This window comes from Coffea arabica, chromosome 1e (assembly GCF_036785885.1).
Source record: "Coffea arabica cultivar ET-39 chromosome 1e, Coffea Arabica ET-39 HiFi, whole genome shotgun sequence".
Classification (NCBI taxonomy): Eukaryota; Viridiplantae; Streptophyta; class Magnoliopsida; order Gentianales; family Rubiaceae; genus Coffea; species Coffea arabica.
The window spans coordinates 72,001-98,433 of record NC_092311.1 but is presented as its reverse complement, the minus strand read 5'-3'; the positions used below and the strand labels follow the sequence as shown (position 1 = coordinate 98,433).

Here is a 26,433-nt window from a genome sequence, read left to right as displayed (position 1 = left end):
CATGTTCATGTTTATCTGGAGCTCAAAAAGGGGCTCCCTCTCTGTTAATGTTAAATGATCTATTTGAGCGTTGGCTGTTCAAGTGCTATGATTTCCCTGGCTCACGAGAGCACTAAACGAACATTTGATCTCTGAATCATGACATCATCGAAATGATCGAAATGCAACATTGTGAAATATATTTGTTTAAGGATTTTACTGGTTACTCGCTGAGCTTCTAGCTCACCCCAAAAATATTTTATTCCCCTCCACAGGGCTCAAAGTGAAGGAAGGTCTTGTTGTGCTTATTCACATGTCTGGATGGCCTATGTTTTGTACAGTTTGGATTTGGTAATCATTTTATGTATAGTGTCTTGTTCTGTCATTGCCTTGAAAAGCCACTTTGAGAGTATCCCAAGCTTTCTTTGCAGTTTCACAAGTCATAATTTTTGTGAATACTGCATCAGAAACTGCTAAATGAATGCACGTCATAGCTTTTGATCTCCCTTTGGTTGCATCTCTATGGGCTCTCATTTCTGCAATAGTTGGATCTTCCGATAATTCAGGAACAGGATCTGTCTCTACCACATCCCAAAGATCATTAGCATCCAAATAGGACTTCATTTTGACAGCCCAGATTTGGTAGTTTTCACCAGCAAAATTTGGAGGATTGGACAAGAAGTTATTTCCTGGCATTTTGATGTTGAAGGCTTAAGTGTATAATTTTATAGTGAAAAGGGTTTCTCACCAAGTTCACTCACTCTCAAAGAAACAGGCCCTTAAGATTTAGGCTCTTGATACCACTTTGTTGGTTATTTGAAGCATAAACAAAGATATCAAGACTATATTGAGGGCTGAAAAAGGAGCTTTATTTCTTCATTCATCAACACCCTATTTATAGTGCTTACAAAGAAACAAACTAAAATAATTTCAGCTAACAATTCTCTAGAAAATCTCAACAAAAACTACTTGATAACATGATCTTCTACCTAACAAATCTTAGCAAAAATATTTGATCCTAACAATAAGACTTATTCTTCTACCAATTGAATGATTCTGATATCAAACTTAATCTGATAAAATCTGTAGGAAAAGTTGGTATATCTCAACAAAAACAATAACACAATCAAAAACTCCCTTTTCAAGGCTTCTTGTGTCCCTATGGCCTCCCTTTTAAACATCCCAACTACATAGTATAGTTAATATAGTGCTATCCAAACACTCCCATAGTAAATATTCAGATATTCAAATTCTCTCTCTCTCTCTCTCTCTCTCTCTTCCCCTTGTTACTATCAACCGATTCTGCCTTCTGAACTAAGCGTTTGAAATTTGGAATTCATTCTTAAAGACCCAAATTTCAGGAACAAAATCCTATTTTTCATCCATTGAATTTTTAAAGAGAGAAAGGAGACGAAAGGGTGTTTTTGTGGTTTGGGGGGGGCGCATTTGGGTAGAAAGCCTTGTGAGAAGAAGAGAGGAAGAAAATTCATCACTCCTACCTTTCCTCTGATTTCTGGATCTACAAGAAAGATTTCGTGGGGGAGGAGGATGTTTTCATTGGTAGGAGTTGATGTGTTTTTCATGAGTCTACAAATGTGGGGTGTGGTGGTGTTGATCACTGTTGATAGTGGTGGCAGAGGAACTCAGGAGAGGAGGTGGAGATGAGGCCTGCTGGCGAACAGACTTGGAGTTATTAATATGGTGAAAGCAGTGAATGATTTAATGGGAGGTCGTGGCAAACTGTAAGTCTCTTGGTCTACACGTGGGACTATAGATCGAGTTTATCCAAGCTTTTACCATGTAGAAATGTCGGCCACATGAGAGTAAGAAGTTTTTTGGCATTACAGTTTTCGAAGAATTTTTCGAGAAAAAAATTACTTTAGCACTTTTTAAAATGTAATATAATATGAGGTAAACAAAAGTGATTAGAAAATATATAAAAAAAAATATTCACTGAAGATAGAAAACAATTTTCTCCAGAAAGTGCAATCCAAACTTTTTGAATCCTAAGGATACCAAGAGTTGCTTTTTCTCTATTTTTTATTTGATTATCAACCATGGCAAGATCTATAGGTGTATCCAAATTTGCGGAAACATAATTTAAGTTTGGGTTGGCTAACATAATATCTATATTTATTGTTCTTCATTCAAAAGATATTTTTTTTCATGGCAATTTCGTTTACAAAAGACGCTTAAGTACTAAAATTAGTAGTATCTTGGAAGTTTAGTGAAGCTCACTACTCACAAATCATGCTTTTATGTATAACAAGTGGATATCAGTACTAAAAGTTAAGTGATTGTGTCATGTAAATATAGTGATATGCATAATTGGCAGTTCAATTTTGTCCCCACTTGCCAGGGTGCGCAAGTGACCACTAAATTTCAATTAAATGTCTCATCTTGGTGTTTTTTTTTTTTGTCTAGAATTAATTATCCAACTAGTTCTCCAAACTCCATCAAAATTCATCCATAGCTCCATCTGATTATCTATTTTAGGGGTTATTTTTTGACTATTTGCCTCGCCCAATATACCCATTTATGAAGATCAATGTACGCATGTGAGATGCCAAAGTACACTCTCTGCACATATGTTAACGTCTAAATGAAATGTTGCAGCAATTTGCAGCTGGGGATCAAGCCAATAGGGATATTTCGGGGCTTTGACCATTTTATTGATAAAATAAGATTCAGTAGTCAATTCAAATGAACAATTAGGACACGTGTTGCTATACAAGTTGAAATAGTATGGCCATTTAACACAGTCACCTGGCCGTTAAAACTCCTTTCCTCTGGGTTAAATCTTTTGCAATTTCCTCTGTCAACCAAAAGAAAAAAAAAACATGTGTTATCTTACCTCTGTTATTAATAACTGGACAAATTAGCAGAAATACATGTCATGAAGCAGATTGAAGGAATAGTTTTTAACTGAAGAAATTCAGATTTGGCATCTTAAATACGAGGTAAGCCATTCATTAGAAGCTGGGAGTTTAATTCTTGAAGAAACATGACAGAATGCATGGAGTGACATCGTCAAGAAAAAACCACGTTTTCTTATTCCAGCAAGATAATGTCTTGGTCTGGCGATCACGCCTTCTGTAATTTATTTCGGATGGCAGTCACTCACTAGCCCACTTCTTAGCAGTTAATTTTCTTCTGTAAGCTGAAGTTAGTTAGGACAGCCACTACCTAAACGTTAGGATCATTTTCTTCATTGCCAGAATTATAACCATGTTAGCACTTAGCTTGAAAAATGGAATTGCTCTCCTCAAGCATCTCTCTCTTCCTCTAGCTTTCTCTTGTAACTCCCTCTACAACAATTTCTTTCTCTGTTTTCCTTCAATTCTGTCCTCTGCATTTTGTGGGAATGTCAATATTATCCTCAATGAATTTTCGTATTATTTGAGCCGAAGCAAATTACTGCTTCAATACTTAATTTTCAGCAGCAATATGTACACTGAATCGGATTAGCACAGAAATATAAGAGGTGTTAACATCTGGTATGAATAAAGGGACAGATAACAGAAATATAGCAGACATAACACAGTTACATACTTTCCCTTGCGAGACTAGTGTGGTCTAATTTCTCCATTCCATTTTTTTTTTCAGACATAATTTGTTCATTCTTCTCTGAAGGCTTGCAAGATACTGCAGTATAAAACATGATGAAAAAGAGAAGGGATTGAAGTTGGAAGGATAGTTTCCCAACTTTTCTTCTGGCTCTAAGACATGTAAGAAGCTATGGCTTCCAAAAAGAAGCTACTGATGATTTCTTTACTCACTGTCCTTATAATAGTAATACTGAGGAAGACTGGATATAACATAGCATGCAAAACCTGATTTATCTGCTCTGATGACTTAAATCTGGAGGTAATTGTGTGTAAAAGCTGATATATGCATCTATCACTAAAAACCTGATTATATGCTGAGGCATTCACTATTTTGGACTTTAAGTTAAGCCGCTCAACAGCCTTCTGCGACATTCTGCTTTGAGAACCTTTAGTTCTATATCAAGAACAGAAAGGGCCATATACGGACCCAATGCATTTTGTCTAATTAATAAGGCATTACTCAAGACTCGGAACTTAGATGCTAATTACTATAATGACCAAGAAATCATAGATAACCTGTTGAATTACAACTGAAAAAGAAAATCCTCACTTTCTACAAAATTAGCTTGGATTTAAGTAACAGGAAGCCTCAGCAAGCCCAAGTCCAAGATCAAACCAGAATCCCTAAATTTGTACTAGTAGAAGCCACTTTACATTCTTAAAATATTCCACAAAACACAACAGAAGTCAGCCAAAAATGTGAGTACAGTGGTAACGAAACTAGAAAACTTGAGGCCTCTTAATGGATAATATATGATAATTCGTGAATGGCAAGCCATGATCATGAATCTTTTTCTCCATTGCTGCTACCATTTTGAAATCTCCTTTCGGGCGCTTCAAATCATCTGCCTCAGATTTTGTCTCTACAAGTCTTTGTTTAACTGTCACATGTATTGTGCTGTTGGATTTATCCCCAATAGAATCCTGAAAGTTATTAATCGGGACGGAACAGAGACGAAATTTGGGACACATGATTTCAAGCGGGAACTGGGACCAAGTCTAGATTTCAAATATCCCAACACATCTCATGTCCATCCCAATCTGTAATAATCTCTCCGATCCCATGGCCTCTACAAGAGGCACGAGCCATACGAAGGATCCAATGCACAATCGATCACCACATCCAATGAATCTGGTGCATGGTTCGAAGTCTCGGCCGAGACCGAGACGACTCGGCCGAGTCGTCACCGTCTCGGCCCCTACCAATACGATACCGTGACGAAACGATACCGAAATACTTGACTCGCCGAAAAATCTGCCGAGTCGTCACCGCGACGGATTGACTCGGCCGAGTTACACTGAGTCACTCCGAGTTATCCCGAGTCAAGACGAGAAATCAGCCGAGTCACACCGCGACGGATTGACTTGGCCGTTTCTTTTGCCATTTTTTAATTATTTTTATTTAGCATACTTTTTTATATTATTAACAATTTTTAGAATATTAAATACTTTAAAATTGGCATCTCACCGAGACCGCGATCGATATGCCGAGACCGATGTGGAACGTTCCAGGCCGCGACCGCGACCGCGAGCGTGACTTTGAACCGTGATCTGGTGCCAACGAACCGTATGCAATACAGCTCCCGTCATGGAGAAAAGGCCCCAACTGATGAGCTATCCTACCATTCACCTTTTCAGCGTCAACATTGTAATTCAGGCTTTGATCACAGCATATGCTTCATTCAACATTTTGCAACATGAATCCAACTCTTCTTCGCAAGAATCCAGGGAAACTGCTTTGCCGTTTTCCAATCTCAATTGCTCTTCTCCCTGTTAACTCCAAGTCTGCAAACCATTAGGTTCTCTTGGATGGCTGAATAATGCAGCCTAAAATGGGTTTTCCCTTGTGAAGCAATGCAATTAAAGTCCCAAATCCATCCTGGTAATTGCAGATAAAGGCCTCAGTGCCATGAACAAGGTCCAAATCCCAAACAAAATCAGGAGCAGCCGCCCCTTCTGCCATGGCCTGAAGATTACTCCACTTTGTTTCTTCTCCAGTACTGCATGAGAAGGGAACATCTTTAAAATAATTGAAAGCATGGCTTCCTTTGCTCTGATTTCGGCCTCTGTAACTCGACCCTCACCATTCTTTTCACAGGACTTGATTCGTCTCCTTTGGCCACGGTAGGCATCTTCCGATGATTTCCTCCAGCCTTGTGGGCAACACTGACACATTCATCTAGTTCGGCTTCAGGAGAGAGAGGATTCGCCATTGATATGTTCGCAGCTTCTTTATTGTGTTTTGCGCTTTGAAATTTTTTGCTGGTGAGTCAAAAACTTAAAAAGAACCTACAGTGATAGACAATAATCGATCTTGGGCCAATATATATAATGAGGGATAATGTTTTAGTCAGTTTAGCACTCAGAAGCAAGCAAGATTTTTTTTTATTTAATTTTCACTGTACTGATAAAAGAGTGTAGGCTTTATGAAGAAGTATTATAGAAGTCGATGTGTAATTTCGTGCCAATATTTATGATGGAATGCTAATTGAGAATGGGTTGGAACTTTGCGAAAATACTGCTGTTTTGAATTCATTTTAGGCCTTTCAACTATACTAAATATGGACAGAGTAGCCATCGACTTATGATACTGAATTATGAAATTATTAATGAAACTAGCAACCATGAACTAAATGAAGTTCAAAGAATATGGCTAAACTTAAAAGCTGAATTAAGCAAAAGTTCCATAGGTGATCTTCCCAGTGATGGGCATGATGGCCAGTTAGAAATTCACATGGCACTAAAAGAAGCATTGAAGAATTACGTTAGTATGAAAAATTTTTCATAATCAAAGTTATTTTAGAAAACATAAACTCCTTATTTGTTACCATAACAAATTTCAGGATGCCCAAGGCATGACATGGCCAGTATGAGCATATCTGGGAACTTAATGTACAACTCTAACCACTAACAGAGTAATGAACTAGTGCTTATTCATAAGTGGATCGACATCCGAAACAGATCTAAAGCTATCACCTTCAGTTGTCCATGTATAATTTGTTATCAGAAAACACGACAGATTCTCCCTCAATGTGGCTTGGACTTTGAAAATTTTCTGGAATAGTTGACTGCACTGATGATAGTTTCATGCTTTCCAATCCAATGGCAACTTCCTTCATAGTTGGCCTTTTCTTCCCATTTAAGTTTAAGCATCGTTGTGCAAGTTTAGCAACTGCTGTGATCTCCTGTTCATTCCCTTGATTTATGAGCTCAGGATCAAGAATATTTCTGAGAGAATCCTGTTCCATGGATATCAGGAACCTTGTTGCCAAACTCAAGTTAGAATCTTCATCTGTTGCTGCTGAGGATATTGGCTTTTGTCTTGTCAAAAGCTCAGCAAGGACCACCCCAGCTGTAAACATCACTTTTCTCTGTAAATTGGCTTGACTGGAAATATTCTGGATCCAAATAGCCAAAAGTCCCTTTAACTACAGTAGTTAAGTGAGTTTTGTCAATTGTCACAGACCTTGAAGTTCCAAAGTCTGATACTTTTGCTATGTATTTTTCATCCAAAAGTATATTGCTGGATTTGATATCTCTGTGGAAGATTGGAATTGAACTGCTGAGTGTAGATACGCCAATGCTCCTGCTACCTCGATGGCTATTCTTAGTCTCAAATTCCAAGTCAAGGGAAGCTCCTCATTATTTCCATTATGTATGAGGGTAAAGAGGGTTCCATTAGGGATAAATTCATAAACTAGTAGTGGGACTTCAGTCTCCAGACAACAACCTAGAAGCTTTACCACATTCTTATGATTGATTTGTGAAAGCAAGACAACCTCGTTGATGAATTGCCCCAATTGGTTTTCATCAACCTTTTTTGACTTCTTGATTGCTACGATTCTGCCATCCGTTAGCATCCCTTTGTAAACTGTACCTTGACCTCCTTGACCTAGTATGCGATTTTCATTGAATCCATCACTGGCCTTGTTCAATTCTTTAGCAGAGAATAGCATTGTTTTCTCAACCCCACCTTCATCAGCAGATAACTGGTGTTGCAACAAAAGACCTCCATTTCGTTTAAAAAATTTCTCTTGGCGCTTTTTGTTGCGTCTCTTTTTCACTACTTTGTACAAGGTATAAGTAGCTATCATGAGAAATAGTACGCCAACACCCGCAAAAGTACCTGTACAAATCCGATATTGCAATGATTGCAAATTTTTAGAGTCGAGACTGTTGTTGTACAAGCACGGTGCATATTACAGTTAACACACACTGAAAGATTGGTTTCAAACGAGTTGCCAGTTGAAGTTCTTGTGGGTGGTGGCTTTGGCCGGGAGATTTTTGGGCTGAGAAAGAGGAAAAGGTTTACTTGTCTAAGTTTTCTACGTATTAATGTGCCTTTCCTATGTGTGGCTGTAGTTCTTTATGTCCTTGGTGGGGGTGTCAAAGTTGAAGCGGAAGAGAGCAGTAAGGCAATTACCAAATGCAAGAGCATCGGTAAAATCAACCGATTGAAGCCCATTAGAATGGTTTTTCAAAGAAGCAAGTTTCCCTTTACGGAAGAGAAAGTTGCAATTGTTAATTGTGCACTACAAAGGACTTCGAACTGCCTATAGGGTCGTTTTATAGGCATTCGAAGTAAAGGGAAGGAAATCAGTAAAAAAAATTTCTCTCTACTTGAGAGCTTTCTCTCTCTAGCTGAGACCTTTTTCTCCTCTGGGTGGGAGAGTGAAATTTCAAATTCCAAAACCCCCGCTCAAACGCTACCAGCACCTATTCACTCGATCAGATATCTGTTAAGCTCAACATACTTCTGATTCCCAATTATAGTTGCCAAAATTCTGTAACCAGACAACAACCTTTGAAGTGCGGAAGTTGAGGAATCTAGAAAAACCAAAAAGATACTTTAAAACTTTGAGGATGCAATAGACTTGAAGGGTTGATAGAAAGGCCAACCATAAAGGAGGAAGCAAAAAGGTGGTCGGCCACACCAAGACAGCAAATGTTTGTTTCAAATCTAGGCCACCCATAATCAAGGTACAACAGTCTTGTTCTGCTCTACTGTGCCTGCTTCATGCATATTCACATGCACGATTAGAGTTGCATTTGCCTATCTGAAAGTGTTTTTACATTTAGAAGAGTGTAGTCTGTATTTCCTTTTCCTACTAGTTTGTCAAATTCTATCATTTGCATTGATATAGTTAGAGGAATCCCTCTTAGATCTCCTAAGCTCCATGGCGGATGAACTGGAGGAGGTTTTGAAAAAATTTGCTCTGTCCAACTTAGAACAGGATGGAGCATGGTTGGAGCTGGATGATGTAGATCTAGGAGTTTCCGAATGTATGACTAGTCTCATTGGGAAGATAAGAGGAGAAAAAGTGGCAAATTTTACGGGAGTTAAGAATTTTGTCACTGTAGCTTGGGGATATCCTAAGGATCTCACTATAACTGAATTGGGGCCTAATCTATTCCAGTTTTTCATACCTGACCAGGAGAACAGGTTAAGAATACTTAATGGAGGGCCTTGGCTGATTGATAGTCAAATATTAGTGTTAAACAGATGGGAGAAAGGAATTGAGGAAAACCCTGAGGCCTTTAAATTCGCACCAATATGGGTACAAGCTTGGAACTTGCCAATCCACTGGATTTCTAAGGAAGTTGGGAGGAAAATAGGCAAGGTGTTTAAGGAAGTCAAGGAAGTGTTAATACCTCACTCTGGAGGTAAGGAAGGAAAACATCTTAAGATGCTAGTGACTGCTGATATGACTCAGCCGTTGCTCAGAGGAGTTGCAGTTAAGATGAATGGAGTAACAAAATGGATTAGTTTCAGATATGAAAGGGTACCAGATTTCTGTTACAACTGCGGAATAATTGGCCACAGTGAAAGGAAATGCAAAAATGTGGTGGCTATAAGAAAAGGGCAACAGGAAAATCAATTTGGTCCCTGGCTGAGAGCCCAAGTTGGGAAAGGCTCCCCTCAGAAGGATAGTACATCCAATACGTACATCCCAGAGAAACAGGTGTGGGGATTTCAAAATGGAGAATGGATAAAGAAAAGAGGTGGAAAAGCTGTAGTAAATGATGTAACAATTCCCAGGACTGATAAGGAGAAAGAAGTGACAGAAACTATAAGCACAGATATAGTGGTGCAAGGCAGGGGGGAGGGTCTAGGGAGAGAGATCAGAGACCAGGGATGGAGGATGAGAAATCACAGGATGTATTGGAAACTGGGAAAGTAAAGAAGATGGAGGAGGTGAGAAAAGAGGAAGGAAGTCTTTCTGTTCATGTGGAGAGTGGAAGGGGGGAAGAGATAGTACCAATGGAGACACTAGCACAGACGGGAGAGTTGGGGAACAGGAATAAAGGACACCAGATGGTTGAAGGATTAAGTCAGGAAATAGATATGCAGGTTGATGGGGAGGAACCTGATCAATTGAAAGGAGGTGGTACTAAGAGAGGAAGAAGAGTGAAACTGCTGAATAAGACAAACACTGGAGGAAGACATCCTCTGAAAGAGATCCAAAATTTGGGAACTGGAACTGGACTGAACATCAAGAGAAAGTTTTACATTGTTGATGAGGAAATGGAGGAATTGGACGCACCTGATCAGGCTTATAAAAAGAATAGAATAAAAGGAGAGGAGGAAAACAGCAGCAGGAGCAGATGGGAGGAAGAGGCCAGCCCAACATGGTCTCTCAATCAACCATGAGAGCTCTGGTGTGGAACTGCCAAGGTGCTGGGAGCCCCTTGACAGTTCCCCATTTGAAGGAGGAAAACAGACTCCTCTCCCCAAATTTAATTTTCCTGAGCGAAACAAAAAATAGGAAAAATTACATGGAAAAAGTCAAAAAAATTTTGAAGTTTGAGAACAACTTTATAGTTGAAGCCATGAACAAAGTGGGAGGTATGGCACTTTTTTGGAACAATGAAGTGAAGATCTCTGAAGTACTAGGAACAGCTTTCACAATTGAGGCAAAAGTGGAAGATGAGGAGAAGAAGAAAAACTGGTGGTTCATTGGAATATATGCCAGCTGTGATAGTCTTATAAGAAGGGGGCAGTGGGAAGTAATTAACAGAAGAAAAACAGGGTGGGGGAAAAAATGGATTATCATGGGTGATTTCAATGATATTATCTCCAACGATGAAAAATGGGTGGTAGGATGAGGGATAATAGAAGTTTCCAAGATTTTAGGAATTTCATTAATAATAACCAGTTGATAGATGTGGGCTATGAAGGGAAGCCATGGACGTGGAGTAACAACTGGTATGGGATTGGGGAAGTAAAAGAAAGATTAGATAGGGGATTATGCAATGTAGAATGGTCACAATGTTTTGATGAAGCCTATTGCACACACATTGAATCTCATGCTTCAGACCATAGTATGCTGGTGCTGGAAACCCAGAGAGAAAAAAAGAGAAGGAAAAAAAGGTTCCAGTTTGATAAGAGATGGCTGCAGAAAGAAGAAATAGAAGGAGTGATCCAGAAGGCATGGAGTATCCCCTGTAAAGGAACAAGATGGTTTAAGGTGAAGGAGAAAATAAAAAGCTGCAGGGTGGAGTTATTGAAATGGAGTAGCTGCAAGAAAGGGAACTCGTTTGAAAAGATTAAATGGTGCAAAAAACAGATTGAAGACATTAAGGCATCGACATCAGATGATAAAAGACAGCAAGTACAGGAAATGAAAAAACAGCTAAAAGTGGCTTATAATGAGGAAGAAGCTTTTTGGAACCAGAAATCTAGAATAAGCTGGCTGAAGGAAGGGGATAAAAATACTCAATTCTTCCATGCAACAGTGAAGGGGAGGAGGAAAAGGAATAGATTGCACAAGTTAAGAAAGGCGTGTGGTGATTGGACAGCAAATGAGGATGAGCTGGGTAGAGAAGTTGCTAAATACTATGGTGAATTGTTCAAGTCCACGGCAGCTGGGGAGCTTGATGAGATCTTAGAAGGGATTCCTATCACTATAACTGAACAAATGAACAAGGAACTGACTAAAAAAGTGGATGAAAATGAGATAAAGAATGCATTCTTCTCTATGGATCCTAATAAGGCTCCTGGTAGTGATGGCATGTCCCCCCTCTTTTTCCAAAAATTCTGGAGTCTTATCAAAAAGGATCTAGTAAATGCAATCCAAGGTTTCTTCCATGATGGTGTCATTCTAAAGGCCATAAACCATACTGTTATCTCTCTGATCCCAAAAGTTGAATGCCCCACAGAGATTAACCAGTATAGGCCTATTAGTCTTTGCCAAGTGGTTTACAAAGCACTAGCTAAAATCCTTGTTAACAGACTCAAGCCTTATCTCAGTAGATGCATTAGTAAAAGTCAGTCTGCATTTGTACCAGGTAGGCAAATCCTAGACAACGTCATCTTGTCCCATGAATTGATGCATTTTCTCAAAAATAAAAGGCATGGTAGAATGGGATATATGGCTGTGAAACTAGATATGTCTAAGGCCTATGACAGGGTAGAATGGAGATTTTTGAAGGCAATAATGGAGAAAATGCGATTCTGCTCTACTTGGATAAATTGGATCATATCATGTATCAGCTCAGTTACCTATTCCTTCAACATTAATGGCGAACACAAGGAGCTTATTACACCTTCAAGAGGTATCAGGCAAGGAGATCCTCTATCTCCTTACTTATTTTTGTTATGCTCAGAAGGACTATCAAGCTTATTACAGAAAGCAAAGATGGGGAAGGAGTTAACAGGAGTTAAAATCAGCAGGGGGGCGCCAGTCATCACTCATCTATTCTTTGCTGATGACTCCTTGGTGTTCTGCAAAGCTAGTAAACAAGAAGCTGAGAAACTGATCATGATACTTAAAGAGTATGAAGAGGCAACTGGGCAGCTTATTAACTTGGAAAAGTCATCAGTGTTCTTTAGCAAAAATACAATGCCAGATGTGAGGAATGAGGTTTGTCAGGCGCTGGGGTCAATTAAACAGGTAGAGCAAGGCAAATACCTGGGACTGCCCATGATTATTACAAAATCTAAGAGCCAGGTTTTTGGATTCATAAGGAACTCTATAGATAAGAAACTGCAAGGATGGAAAAATAAGCTTCTGAGCCAGGCAGGGAAAGAGATTACGCTCAAAGCTGTGGCAATGGCCATGCCTGCCTACACAATGTCCTGTTTCAGACTAAATTCAAAGCTGTGCAGAGAAATAAGCTCGAAAATGGCAGACTATTGGTGGGGTGATACTGATGGTAAGAAAAAGCTTCACTGGATAAGCTGGAAGAAGATGACAGAGAAAAGAAGCAAGGGAGGGATGGGGTTCAAAGATCTGCAACTGTTTAACAAAGCTCTTCTGGCTAAACAAGTTTGGAAACTGATAACGCAACCAAATTTGTTAGTTAGTAAAGTGTTAAAAGGAAAGTACTACCCCAAGCAATCTATTTTCAAATGCAAGGTGCCTCAGAATGCATCTTGGATCTGGCAGAGTTTAGCAGATATCAGAAAGGATATGCAAGCAGGAATTAGGAGGAAAATTGGCAACGGAAAAGGAACCAGAATTTGGTGGGACAACTGGATTCCAGATAGACCTGAAGGAAGACCAACATCAGTTCAACCACAGGGGTGTCAACTGGAGTATGTCTCTGAACTGATCAGGAATAACAGATGGAATAGAGTGCTGGTATTCAAAACTTTCAATCCACAAGATGCTGAGAGAATACTAAGCATACCAATAAGTATGACTGGAATAGAGGACAGCTACTGGTGGAAGCATTCTCAAAATGGTCAGTACTCGGTTCAATCTGGATATAAGATTTGGATGAAGGAAACAGAAGCAGAGAGATCAAGAATGCGGAAAGAAGCTGGAACAAGCTATGAAGGAACCAATCCTAGAATCTGGAATTCATTGTGGCAGCAGAATGTAAGTCAGAAAATGAAAGTTTTTGTTTGGAAATGCCTGCACAATGGTATCCCAGTCAGAGAGACAATCTATACTAGAACAAGGCAAGGACATCCCATATGTACTGGATGTGGGGAGAAGGAAGAAACCATTGAGCACATGTTGTTCCAATGCAATAGGGCTATGGAAATCTGGAAATTGGCACCAGTACAATGGGATGGAATAGCACATCTATCAGGCTGCTTTACAAAATGGTGGATAGCAATTCAGGAAGCTCAAGACAGCAGAGGTGTTAAGGATCAAGTCAATCTCACCATAAACATACTCTGGCAGATATGGAAAGCTAAGAACGATAGAGAGTTTAACCATAAGGAAAAGGAGCCTTCCAAGGTAATTGAGAAGGCGCTGAAGGAATGGATAGAATTTGAGAAAGCTAACAAAGGGAAAGATTCAAGGAAGAGCACTCAAGAAACAGAGCTACAGCAATGGAATGACCAAGATCAAAATGAGAGCCATGCTGGATTGATATTAAAGATCCACACCAGTCAGGACAAAAGGCAAGCAGCAGTAGGGATTGGAATCTCAGCAACAGACAACATGGGAAGATTGCAAGCAATTTGGGCACTAAGAGAATGGTTATCAGGCGACACCTTACAAGACCAGGTTGTTGCAGTTAGGCTAGCTCTACTGAAAGCTGGAAGTCAAGGCTGGAGGAACATCAGAATGGAACTGGACAACCGCAAGGTGGTAGATGCCATTAAGGGAGCAAGGCTCAACAATCAGCAGATGACTACATTAATAGAGGACATTAGATCAATCTGTACCTTGTTTCATCAGTGCTCCATCTTTTTTGCCAACTCTAGGAAATTAGAATTGATAGGATGTTAATTGTTAGTAATTTTATTGTTAATTTTCCTTTTTATTCTTGCCAAATATTGCTTTAATTTGCTTTAATTGTCAATATATATTTATATTTGGTATTTGGATATAATTTCAGAAATTGGAGCAGAAACCTCTTGAGAAGATTATTGTGAAACTTTACACAATTCTGGTGCAAACCAACGAGAAAGAATGGAATTGCATTTGGGAATTCAATTTGGCTAGACAACATATCAAAATTGGTGGGGACCGCAAATTAAAGTGGAGCAGAAACCTTCTTGAGAAGATTATTGTGAAACTCTATACAATTGGCCCATATGCATGGTGTAAACCAACGTCCATTTCTTTCTATGATGAAAAGGAATTGAATTGCATTTGACTGGCCAACATCTCAATTAGGTGGGGACCGTGAAGAATTGACCATTGTGTAAAAACACATTTTTGGTTTGCTCTCTTATTTGTGAACTTGTGCACTTGGTCAAAGGAAACCGACAAACCATAGTTGGCTTTGCTTTTGTTTTCGGTGGAGTTGATTAGGTAGGGAAGGAATGTTTTCTTTTGTGAGCGTGGAGTGAAGTTTCGAATTGGCTTGTTTTTATGCGTGGGAGAGCCGCACATTTCCGGAGTTAGTTTTTCTTCTTCTCTTCCGTCTGGGAAGAGGAGTTTTAGTTTTCTCTTCGAGGGATGTTCCGGAGGAGAGAATAGGGAGTTGTTTTGGCTTGTTGAATTCTAGTGTGCAATTTTCTTATTCTCTTCCGAAAGCTTTGTTATTCACTCTCTCAATTATCGAAGAAAGATGATGTCTTTAAATTCAATTGAATTGTGTGAAGATTTTCTTATGAGGCGTGGCTAATTTTCTCATCTAGTCAAGGATCAACGCGACGACGCAGTCCCATATATCTGTGAGATTTAATTAATTTTACGTGTTCCTTAATTTGTTAATATTTGCATGTTTTCTATTTTAATTTCCATGGGATTATTTTGTTAATTGGATATCAAGGGCCCGATGTGCAATTTGACTTATTAATCTCTTGTCAAATTAATCAATTAAATCCGTAATTGTTTAGTTGGTTAATATTAGTGACAATTAGTATTTTCACATACTAGGGGAACATACAATCTGATTTAAATAACCCTCGTAGCGTGTTATTAATTTGGGTTAGGCTTTTCTAGTTTTTAATGCAATTAGGAAATTAATTTCTACGGTCGTACCTAGGAGTATTTCCTGGTTAGGGGTAATCAATGGTCGTACCTTGGTTATCAATAAATTAAGGAAAAGCTGGTCGTTAGAGCTTATCGACGACTATAACTAACCTGTTAATAAAATTAAGTGAACCTTCTTTGCATCAATGATCGGATGAATGGACTGTGTCTACGTAGTTGTATCCTTGGCTAGAATTTATTTATTATTTATTTAATTTCCATTTACATTCGTATTAATTATTTATTTATTTTTGGTTAAATTGTTTAATTATTTTTTAGTTAAATTGTTTAATTATTTATTTTTAGTTTTATCTGATAAAAATCCCTCGTGTCTCGAATTTAAAAAGAATCGAATTTTTTCTAGTCCCTGTGGATTCGACCCTGCTTACTACTATACACAGAAAATTTATTTTTCTTAAGCAGGTATTTATTATTGCACAGGCACGACACCTGTCAATTTTTGGCGCCGTTGCCGGGGACTGGCGTTAATTATTTGTTTCTTTTTAAGTTCATTTTTGTTCTAATTTTCTGGTATTTTTCTAGTTTATGCCTCGTTCTTCTCGTACAGGCGAATTAATTTTCGACCTTGAAGTAGAGAAGACCGCGCGTAAAACGAGGAAAGAAACCAGGTAGCTCAGAGAAGAGCAATACGGTATTGCACCTCAGGGACTTGATCCAGAGGTTGAGCCGACAAATTTGTCTGGTGACAATTCGAGTGATTCAGACCAAGAGAAAGTCACTATGGCAAATGCACGAACACTAAGGGAGTTGGCTGCTCCTGATTTAAATCAGCAGCCCTTGTGCATTACTTTTCCAAATTTAAATGATGACACTCCCTTTGAACTAAAATCTGGTCTAATTCATCTCTTGCCATCTTTCCATGGTCTACCAGGCGAGGAGCCCTACAAGCACTTGCAAGAGTTCGACGTCGTTTGCAACAGTATGAAACCCCCGGGAATTACAGAAGAGCAAATAAAGATGAGGGCCTTCCCCTTCTCTTTGAAAGACTCCGCAAAAGACTGGCTCTACTACCTACCGCCTGGTAGTATCACCACGTGGGACCAATTGAAGAAAAAATTTCTGGACAAGTACTTTCCGGCGTCTTGAGCTGCGAGCCTAAGGAAAGAGATATGTGGTATCAAACAACACCCTAGCGAGTCTCTCTATGAGTACTGGGAGAGATTTAAGAAACTGTGCACCAAATGCCCTCAGCATCAGATAAGTGAGCAACTGCTTATTCAATATTTCTATGAGGGGTTGCTTTTCAGGGACAGAAGCATAATCGATGCTGCAAGTGGAGGGGCGTTGGTGAACAAAACCCCTCGAGGAGCATGGGAGTTGATTGAAGGGATGGCTGAGAACTCACAGCAGTTTGGTTCAAGAGAAGACATCCCGACGCGTAGGGTGAATGAGGTGGAAACGTCCTCTATCCAACAGCAGATCTCCGAATTAACATCTTTCGTAAGACAATTAGCTGTGGGGAGTGCTTCACAAGCCAAAGTGTGTGGGGTGTGCACTGCCGTGGGTCATCCTACGGAAATGTGTCCACTGGTTCAAGAAGAAACGGCAGAACAGGTGAACATGGCTGGCCACGTGCCCGCGCTAAGAAAGCAGTACGACCCGTACTCAAACACCTACAATCCTGGTTGGAGGGATCACCCCAACCTTAGCTATGGAGGAAATAGGCAGTCTAACTTTGTGCCAAATAGATCACAAGGGCACCAACAGCAGTATCATCCTCGCCCACCACCACCACCATCCTCTTCAAACTCAAGTCCGTCCATGGAAGAGATGATGAAGCAATTACTTGCTAACCAACAAAAGACGGATTCAGACCTGCAAAGCATGAGAAATCAATTGGGACAGGTGCAATCATTGCAAAATCAAATGAATCAAATGGCTATAACAATCAACCGTTTGGAGTTCCAAATTCAAGGAAAGTTGCCATCTCAACCTGAGGCAAATCCAAAGAATGTAAGCGCAATGACCTTAAGGAGTGGCAAGGAAGTTCAAGGACCCAAACCGGTGATTCCTAAAGACAAGGACGAAAAACGGATTGAGAAAGAATTGGAAGAGGAGGGCACAGACAACAAAAATGCAAAGGTACCCTCGAACCCAATTCCTACAACTAAAACTAATCCACCTCCCTTTCCTAGCAGGTTAGAGAAACCAAAGAAGCAAGACAAGGAAAAAGAGGTCCTGGAGATCTTTCGCAAGGTGGAGATCAACATACCCCTACTGGATGCGATTGAACAAGTACCCAGGTACGCAAAATTTTTGAGGGACCTGTGTGCCAACCGCAAGCGGTTGAAGGGAAATGAACGAGTTATAGTTGGGGAGAATGTTTCAGCAATTCTACAAAGAAAGCTTCCACCGAAATGCGGAGATCCAGGTATGTTTACTATTTCTTGTAGGATAGGTAATATTTTGATTGGAAAGGCCATGTTAGACCTAGGAGCCTCGATTAATGTCATGCCAAAGTCCATTTCTGCTTCATTGAACTTAGGCCCTTTGAAAGAGACTGGGATAATAATCCAATTAGCTGACAGGACCAATGCATACCCTGACGGGTTGATTGAAGATGTTTTGGTAAAAATTAATGAATTGGTTTTTCCATCTGATTTTTATGTGCTCGACATGGAGGATGAACACTCCCGTGATCCGTCACCTTTGTTGTTAGGCAGACCCTTTTTTAGCACAGCCCGAACCAAAATTGATGTTAATAAGGGTACTTTGTCTATGAAATTTGATGGTGAGATTGTTCACTTTAACATCTTTGAGACCATGAAATATCCATCCGATTCAAATGTTGGCTCTGTTTTCTCGATAAATGTTATTGACGCTGCTATACAGGAGGTTTTTGAAATTGAAGGCAGGGATGAGCTAGAGGTCGTTCTGACCAGGCACTTCGAGTCCGAAACGACCTCTGGAGTAGAGTTGAGTGAAGAGCTTAAATGCGTGATTGGATCATTGCAAACGTTACCAACCACGAAGACAAGGTATGACCTCGCACCCATTTTTATACCTAAACCTCACAAAAGGTTACTTCCATCTGTGGTGCAGGCACCTGTCTTGGAACTAAAATCACTGCCGAAACACCTAAAGTATGTATACTTAGGTGAAGGGGAGACACTTCCAGTGATCATCTCCGCGGGTTTATCAAAGGTTCAAGAAGAGAAACTACTTCGAGTTCTTAGGGAACATAAGCAGGCGATAGGATGGACCATCGCCGATATCAAGGGAATTAGCCCCGTGGTGTGTATGCACCGAATTCGACTCGAGGAGAATGCTAAACCCGTACGGCAAGCTCAACGGAGATTAAATCCTCTCATGATGGAGGTCGTAAAGAAAGAGATTTTAAAACTGCTGGACGTTGGAATTATATTTGCAATATCAGATAACCCGTGGGTAAGTCCAGTACAGGTGGTCCCGAAGAAGGCGGTGACGGTAGAATCAAACCAAGAGGGTGAGCTCGTACCAATTCGAAAGCCCACCGAATGGCGACAGTGTATCGATTACCGAAAGCTAAATGCCGTCACGAAAAAGGACCATTTCCCCCTCCCTTTCATTGACCAAATGGTGGAGCGATTAGCATGTCGGGTTTACTATTGTTTCTTGGATGGATTTTCAGGTTATTTTCAAATTGCCATCGCACCCGAGGATCAAGAGAAGACTACTTTCACCTGCCCATTTGGAACATTTGCATACCGAAAGATGCCATTTGGATTGTGTAATGCACCTGCTACCTTCCAAAGATGCATGGTAAGTATCTTTTCAGAATATGTTGAGAAGATTATTGAGGTTTTCATGGACGATTTCAGTGTATATGATGAAAGTTTTGAAAACTGTCTAGATAACCTGAAATTGATCTTAGTAAGGTGTATAGAAACTAATCTCGTGCTTAATTGGGAAAAATGTCATTTTATGGTTGAACACGGGATAGTTTTGGGTCATGTTGTATCATCTACAGGTATTGATGTTGATAAGGCAAAAATAGATGTTATATCTACTTTACCTTACCCCGCGACTGTGCGGGAAGTTCGTTCCTTCTTGGGTCACGCAGGTTTCTATAGAAGGTTCATCAAGGATTTCTCGAAAATTGGAGCACCTTTGTTCCAACTTTTGCAAAAGGATGTATCCTTCGAATTTGATGAAACATGTAAGGGGGCATTCAATAAGTTAAAGGAGTTATTGACCACCTCACCTATTATCCAACCCTCTGACTGGAACCTCCCATTCGAGATCATGTGCGATGCCAGTGACTATGCAGTGGGTGCGGTATTGGGTCAAAGAGTAGGAAAGGCAGCTCATGCTATCTACTACGCATCTCGAGCCTTGAACGGATCTCAATTGAACTATTCAACCACCGAAAAGGAGCTTTTAGCAGTTGTTTTTGCCTTAGAAAAATTTCGGTCTTATTTACTTGGTGCTAAAGTTATTATTTTTTCTGATCATGCAGCTTTGCGGTATCTGTTGACCAAAAAAGAGGCAAAACCGCGATTGATACGGTGGATATTGTTGCTACAAGAGTTCAACCTGGAGATCCGAGATAAGAAAGGGGCGGAGAATCTGGTAGCAGATCACTTGAGTCGAGTACAAGTCGTCGAAGATGACATCCCACTGAGAGAAGCATTCCCCGAGGAGCATTTATTTTCTATTAATTCATCTTTGCCTTGGTATGCAGATATTGTTAATTTTCTAGTCACCGACAAATTTCCTACAGGATAGCCTAAGGCAAAGAGAGACAAGTTGAAAAGTGATGCAAAGTCTTACATTTGGGATGATTCTTACCTCTGGAAGCGGGGCGCCGATCAAATCATCCGTAGATGTGTAAGTGAAGCTGAATTTCAATCTATTTTAGCCTATTGTCACTCTTTTGCATGTGGATGTCACTTTGGACCAAAGAGAACGGCTCGTAAGGTGCTAGAGAGTGGATTCTATTGGCCAACTCTATTCAAGGATGCCTACTCATTTTGTAAGTCATGTGATAAGTGTCAAAGAGTGGGTAATATCTCTCGTAGGGATCAAATGATTCAAACCCCAATGATTTTTGTTGAAATTTTTGACGTTTGGGGCATTGATTTTATGGGTCCTTTTCCTTCGTCCTTTGGTTTTTTGTATATATTGCTTGCTGTAGATTATGTTTCGAAGTGGGTAGAAGCAAAGGCCACCCGCACTAATGATTCCAAAGTGGTTGCAGAATTCGTTAAGTCTAATATTTTTGTTCGCTTTGGGATGCCGCGAGCAATTGTAAGTGATCGGGGTACTCATTTCTGCAACAAAATGATAGCTGCAATTTTTAGGAGATATGGTGTATTGCACAAAGTCTCTACATCCTACCATCCTCAGACAAATGGTCAGGCGGAAGCATCGAACCGAGAGATCAAATCAATTCTAGAAAAGATGGTCCGACCCGATAGGAAGGATTGGAGTGTGAGACTAGAGGATGCACTATGGGCATATAGGACGGCATACAAGACACCTATTGGCATGTCCCCTTACCGATTGGTATTTGGAAAACCATGTCATCTCCCGGTAGAGTTTGAGCATAGAGCGTTTTGGGCGGTCAAGCAATGCAATATGGATATCGAGGAGGGCGGAATTCAAAGGAAGTTGCAATTACAAGAGTTGGAAGAAATCCGAAATGAAGCATACGAGAATGCAGTGATCTATAAAGAGAAGAATCGGATCTTTCATGATCAACAGATCTCTAGGAAGACATTCGTCTGCGGGCAAAAAGTTTTACTATACCACTCCAAATTGAAACTATTTCCAGGTAAATTACGTTCTCGTTGGATTGGCCCTTTTGTTGTGACTAATGTCTTTCATTAAGGTGCAGTAGAGATCCAAAGTTTGAAAACGGAGAAGAAATTTGTGGTGAATGGTCACCGTCTCAAGCCGTATTATGAAGGATTTCCAATTGAACGGGTGGAGATGATGCAACTGGAAGACCCGATTTGCTTAGTTTAAGCAAGTTCTGGACTCCGTCTAGCCAAAGACGTTAAAGAAAGGCGCTTTTGGGAGGCAACCCAATTTTTGATTTTGTTGGTTTTTGTTGTTCAATTCGTTAAATATGTCGTTTCTCATTTGGGTATTGCTTAAACTTGATATTTTCTCTACTATGATCAGGACAGGTGATCATGGCGTACCCGCACAGAGAGGGCACGCATTAATCTTACAAATTCCAACTTCAAGGTCAGAGGATGTTTCTAAAACATGACATGCCCACGCCATGTTAGTAAAATCTCAACATTCGGAAGTGGAATCTTGGCGTGCCCACGAGGAGAGGGCACGTATTAATGTTCAAAAACTGATTCTCAAGGACAGAGAATGTTTTCTAATCTTGGCATGCTCACGCCATGTTTGACGAACTAAAAAAAAAAAATCAAAATGCTGTTATTTTCCTTCTTAACATTTGTTTTAGTTTTTCCGCAATTCAATTCTGAATTTAAAAAAAAAAACTGTAAGATCAAAAACTATTTTTTTTCCTTTCTTTTTCTCTTTTCTTTCTTTTCTTTTTCTTTCTTTCTTTTTCTTTTCTTTCTTCTTCTTCCCGCTGTCCGTGTTTTCTTCTTCCTCGCGCTCTCCGCCAACCTCTATTCTCCACTTCGTGCGCCTCACCTCCATCGCCACCACTGTCCACCACCCATCCAGCTCCTCACCGCCTCCCTCTTCTCTCTCTCTTCACACCGCACGACAACCAGCTCGCGTCAACCTCCTGCAACCCAAGCTCCACATCAGCAGCCCACAGCCTTGAGCAACCCAGCTCACGGACAGCCATGAACAGCGCTGCTCTCCACAGCATCTCAGCTCTCTCTCTCTCTTAGCTCAGCTCAGTTCAGCTCACGCTGCTCGTTGCTCGCGCGTGTCGCACCACCAGCTCGCATACACACGACGCACAGCTTCCCTGCTAAGCCGCTGCCTGCTGCTTCTTCCATCACCACCACCCCAGAGCTGTGCGCATTTCCTCCTCCCTGTCCATAGCTGCAGCCGACTGCTGCCTGAAACCCACGGCAGTCCAGCTCTCTACCCACAACCAGCTCCACAGCCACGTGGAGATCTTCCTTCATTCTCCACCAACAACCCCAAGCAGGCTTCACCACTGAAGCTCCACTACCAACCCACACCACCAGCTCTTCTCCACTTCACTTTGAGCCCCCTAGCTGCCACTGCACCAGCTACGACTGCCCAAGCTCCGCTGCCTACCACCTGAAGCCCACGGACTTCAACCCCAGCACGCGCCGCCACCTCCACCAGCTCTCCTTGCGCTACCACCACCAGCCCACACCGTTAGCTCTCCCTCTACCTCACACTTCGATCTCACTGTCCAAACTCAACCAGATCGCTTGGGAGGTGATTTTGTTCTTGGGTTTCTTTATGAATGAAAATAGGAAGTGATTCGCTTGATTTTCCCTTTTCCGTTGAATTGCTTAGGAGTCTCTGTTGAGTTTTTGGTCCTTGGGTCTTGGGGCACATCTGTCAGTTCATTTGACTTGGGGATTTTCTGGAGTTAATTTCGGGTAGAATAAATTTTATTTGCTGCTCCATTTGCGGATATTTTCTGGTGTTAATTACATTGTTGAGCATTGATTGGGTTTTGACTACTTGAGGTTTTTCTTTCATCTGTGGGGATAAATTTAACGGCTCTTATGCCAGTTCATTTATTCGAGAATTGTTAGAGGTGATTTGGGAGTTACTTGTCACTTGGGTCCTATTTTAATTTCTACTATTTTGTGGTCTTGATTGGTAGTTTGGATTTATCAGCGCTTTGGTTGGTCATTTGAGTTGTTTCTTAATTGTGGGGAGTTCCTTCCTGCGTGTGTTTGTTGATTTGAATGGTTATTGGGATTGGTTGAGTGTGTATTTAACTATCCAATTGGAGACAATTGTTGAGATTTTGGGTCGAATTGTGTTTAAATTGCTGTAATTTGTGTCCAATTGTGGGTAATTTGCTGAGATTGTTTGTTAAATTAGGAGGTGCTTGTAATGCTTAAATTTGCTTATTGAAGTAGTTGAGTTTGGAACCACAAGTGCTTATTGATTGCATTTACTATAAGTGTTGGGGTATTTGTATAACTTGTGGGTGATTCATTGGAGTGATATTTGGAGAAAATGGTGAGACTCAGATCAACCCCAGGGGCTAATCCACCGATGTCTTGACGATTTCAGGGGAGTTTCGTTGCCCTTCTTCTTACTTTTTCTATATATTTGTTACATTGAGGGCAATGTATATTTTAAGTGTGGGGGGGATTTGGATTTGATTGGAGTTTCTTTAAATTGTTGCTTTTCTTATTGTTGTCTTGATGAATAAATGTGGCAACTCGCTCTTCTATTGCTAGTTGTGATTTATCCTATGAATTTTGTTTAGATGGCAAGTAAAAGCATATTATCTTGGTGAATATCATGAGTTTAAGGACTTGGTGCAAATTGTGGTTAAATTGTTTAGGCAATATAAATATTTTACTAGCAATTGTTGTGTGGATTGGGCGATTGTTGATCTTAGTTCTCCATATTAGGAGATGACGTGGGCCATGATCTTTAATTATCTGGTATTCTGGTGCTTTAATTGTGGTTAATAAATGGCTCTACTCCGCTAGTGTCATCACCCAGTAACCGGGAGTCTTCACCACAAGTGTCGACTTTCGCGTCAAAAAGTGGTGATATCTATGAGTAGGTAGTCCTGAAGCTGTGAAAAGTTGAGTAACTGGGCTCTTTCATCTAAAAATGTCAGAGTTCACGTCAAAAGACTTGAATAGCTTGGGACTGAGCATTTATTCAAAAAAAAAAAAGAAAAAAAAAGATATATATATATATATATATATATATATATAAAAGAATAATATGTAAGCTTATGATCATGTTGGCCTGCCGATCCTTGTTCTTCAATGTTGAGATTTTGGTTGTCAGTTGACCCAATTGCTAACTTTTGCTAGTTTAATATTTTGATTTCTTAAACGACTTAGCTATGAATTGGACGAGTCTATGATTTCAGGAGCTAACCGGGAGAAATATGTCTTGACACTTAACTACTAAAACTTGATTTTGGGATAAACGCAACTTGGCAGTAAATGAAATGAGAGTTAGCCATTATTGAATTTAGTTGTTCTCATGCTTGAGGACAAGCATGATTTAAGTGTGGGGGGAATTGATAGGATGTTAATTGTTAGTAATTTTATTGTTAATTTTCCTTTTTATTCTTGCCAAATATTGCTTTAATTTGCTTTAATTGTCAATATATATTTATATTTGGTATTTGGATATAATTTCAGAAATTGGAGCAGAAACCTCTTGAGAAGATTATTGTGAAGCTTTACACAATTCGGGTGCAAACCAACGAGAAAGAATGGAATTGCATTTGGGAATTCAATTTGACTAGACAACATATCAAAATTGGTGGGGACCGCAAATTAAAGTGGAGCAGAAACCTTCCTGAAAAGATTATTGTGAAACTCTATACAATTGGCCCACATGCATGGTGTAAACCAACGTCCATTTCTTTCTATGATGAAAAGGAATTGAATTGCATTTGACTGGCCAGCATCTCAATTAGGTGGGGACCGTGAAGACTTGACCATTGTGTAAAGACACATTTTTGGTTTGCTCTCTTATTTGTGAACTTGTGCACTTGGTCAAAGGAAACCGACAAACCATAGTTGGCTTTGCTTTTGTTTTCGGTGGAGTTGATTAGGTAGGGAAGGAATGTTTTCTTTTGTGAGCGTGGAGTGAAGTTTCGAATTGGCTTGTTTTTATGCGTGGGAGAGCCGCACATTTCCGGAGTTAGTTTTTCTTCTTCTCTTCCGTCTGGGAAGAGGAGTTTTAGTTTTCTCTCCGAGGGATGTTCCGGAGGAGAGAATAGGGAGTTGTTTTGGCTTGTTGAATTCTAGTGTGCAATTTTCTTATTCTCTTCCGAAAGCTTTGTTATTCACTCTCTCAATTATCGAAGAAAGATGATGTCTTTAAATTCAATTGAATTGTGTGAAGATTTTCTTATGAGGCGTGGCTAATTTTCTCATCTAGTCAAGGATCAACGCGACGACGCAGTCCCATATATCTGTGAGATCTAATTAATTTTACGTGTTCCTTAATTTGTTAATATTTGCATGTTTTCTATTTTAATTTCCATGGGATTATTTTGTTAATTGGATATCAAGGGCCCGATGTGCAATTTGACATGGACTGTGTCTACGTAGTTGTATCCTTGGCTAGAATTTATTTATTATTTATTTAATTGCCATTTACATTCGTATTAATTATTTATTTATTTTTGGTTAAATTGTTTAATTATTTTTTAGTTAAATTGTTTAATTATTTATTTTTAGTTTTATCTGATAAAAATCCCCCGTGTCTCGAATTTAAAAAGAATCGAATTTTTTCCAATCCCTGTGGATTCGACCCTGTTTACTACTATACACAGAAAATTTATTTTTCTTAAACAGGTATTTATTATTGCACAGGCACGACACCTGTCAAGAATGTATTAAGCTAAGCATTTATGCTCTAAACATCTGGATAGATGAAGAATGGGTGAATCCCAATCTTGATGCTAGGCATCAGTGATCTTGCGGGGCAGCTTGCCCGTTTGTTTGGACCTTTGTCCAAATACTGTAAAGGTTACGGTTATTTATATAAAAAGCTAACGTTTCGACGAAAAAAAAAAAAAAAAAAAGTAAAGGGAAGACTTAGTCAGTAAACGCGCAGAAGGCCTACGCATTTTACAATTGAAACTTCTTCTGTAGACCCCAAATAGGACGGTTGACTTCAAATGAATGCAGTCAAGACGTAAAGGACTATTTGTTGGGCAATAATTTTCAGCTTCATTTGTGTATGGAGTTTACTGGGGAAGCTGTCACAGTAGTCGCTGATGACATTGAGGTCCACGTCTTTACGGGGCTGCTCATGCTAAAGACATAATGACTCCGCAAGGGAAGACTTTCAAGTCCACCCTGGTCTTTCCATTTATT

General features: G+C 39.9%; 1 protein-coding gene, 1 non-coding gene and 1 pseudogene across 2 annotated transcripts; 1 reads left to right on the top strand and 2 right to left on the bottom strand.

Moving 5' to 3' along the window:
• Positions 1-6,393: 6,393 nt before the first annotated feature.
• On the bottom strand, positions 6,394-7,785 carry LOC140006960 (wall-associated receptor kinase-like 9; annotated as a pseudogene).
• Positions 7,786-10,690: 2,905 nt separating this feature from the next.
• LOC140006958 (uncharacterized) lies at positions 10,691-14,278 on the top strand. The gene has a single exon (XM_072049633.1). The coding sequence runs from the start codon at positions 10,691-10,693 to the stop codon at positions 14,276-14,278; it is 3,588 nt and encodes a 1,195-aa protein (XP_071905734.1).
• A 2,307-nt stretch (positions 14,279-16,585) lies between these two features.
• Positions 16,586-16,692, bottom strand: LOC113743133 (small nucleolar RNA R71). Its single transcript, XR_003461018.2, has one exon. It is a non-coding gene; the product is annotated as a small nucleolar RNA R71 (small nucleolar RNA).
• Positions 16,693-26,433: the final 9,741 nt, after the last annotated feature.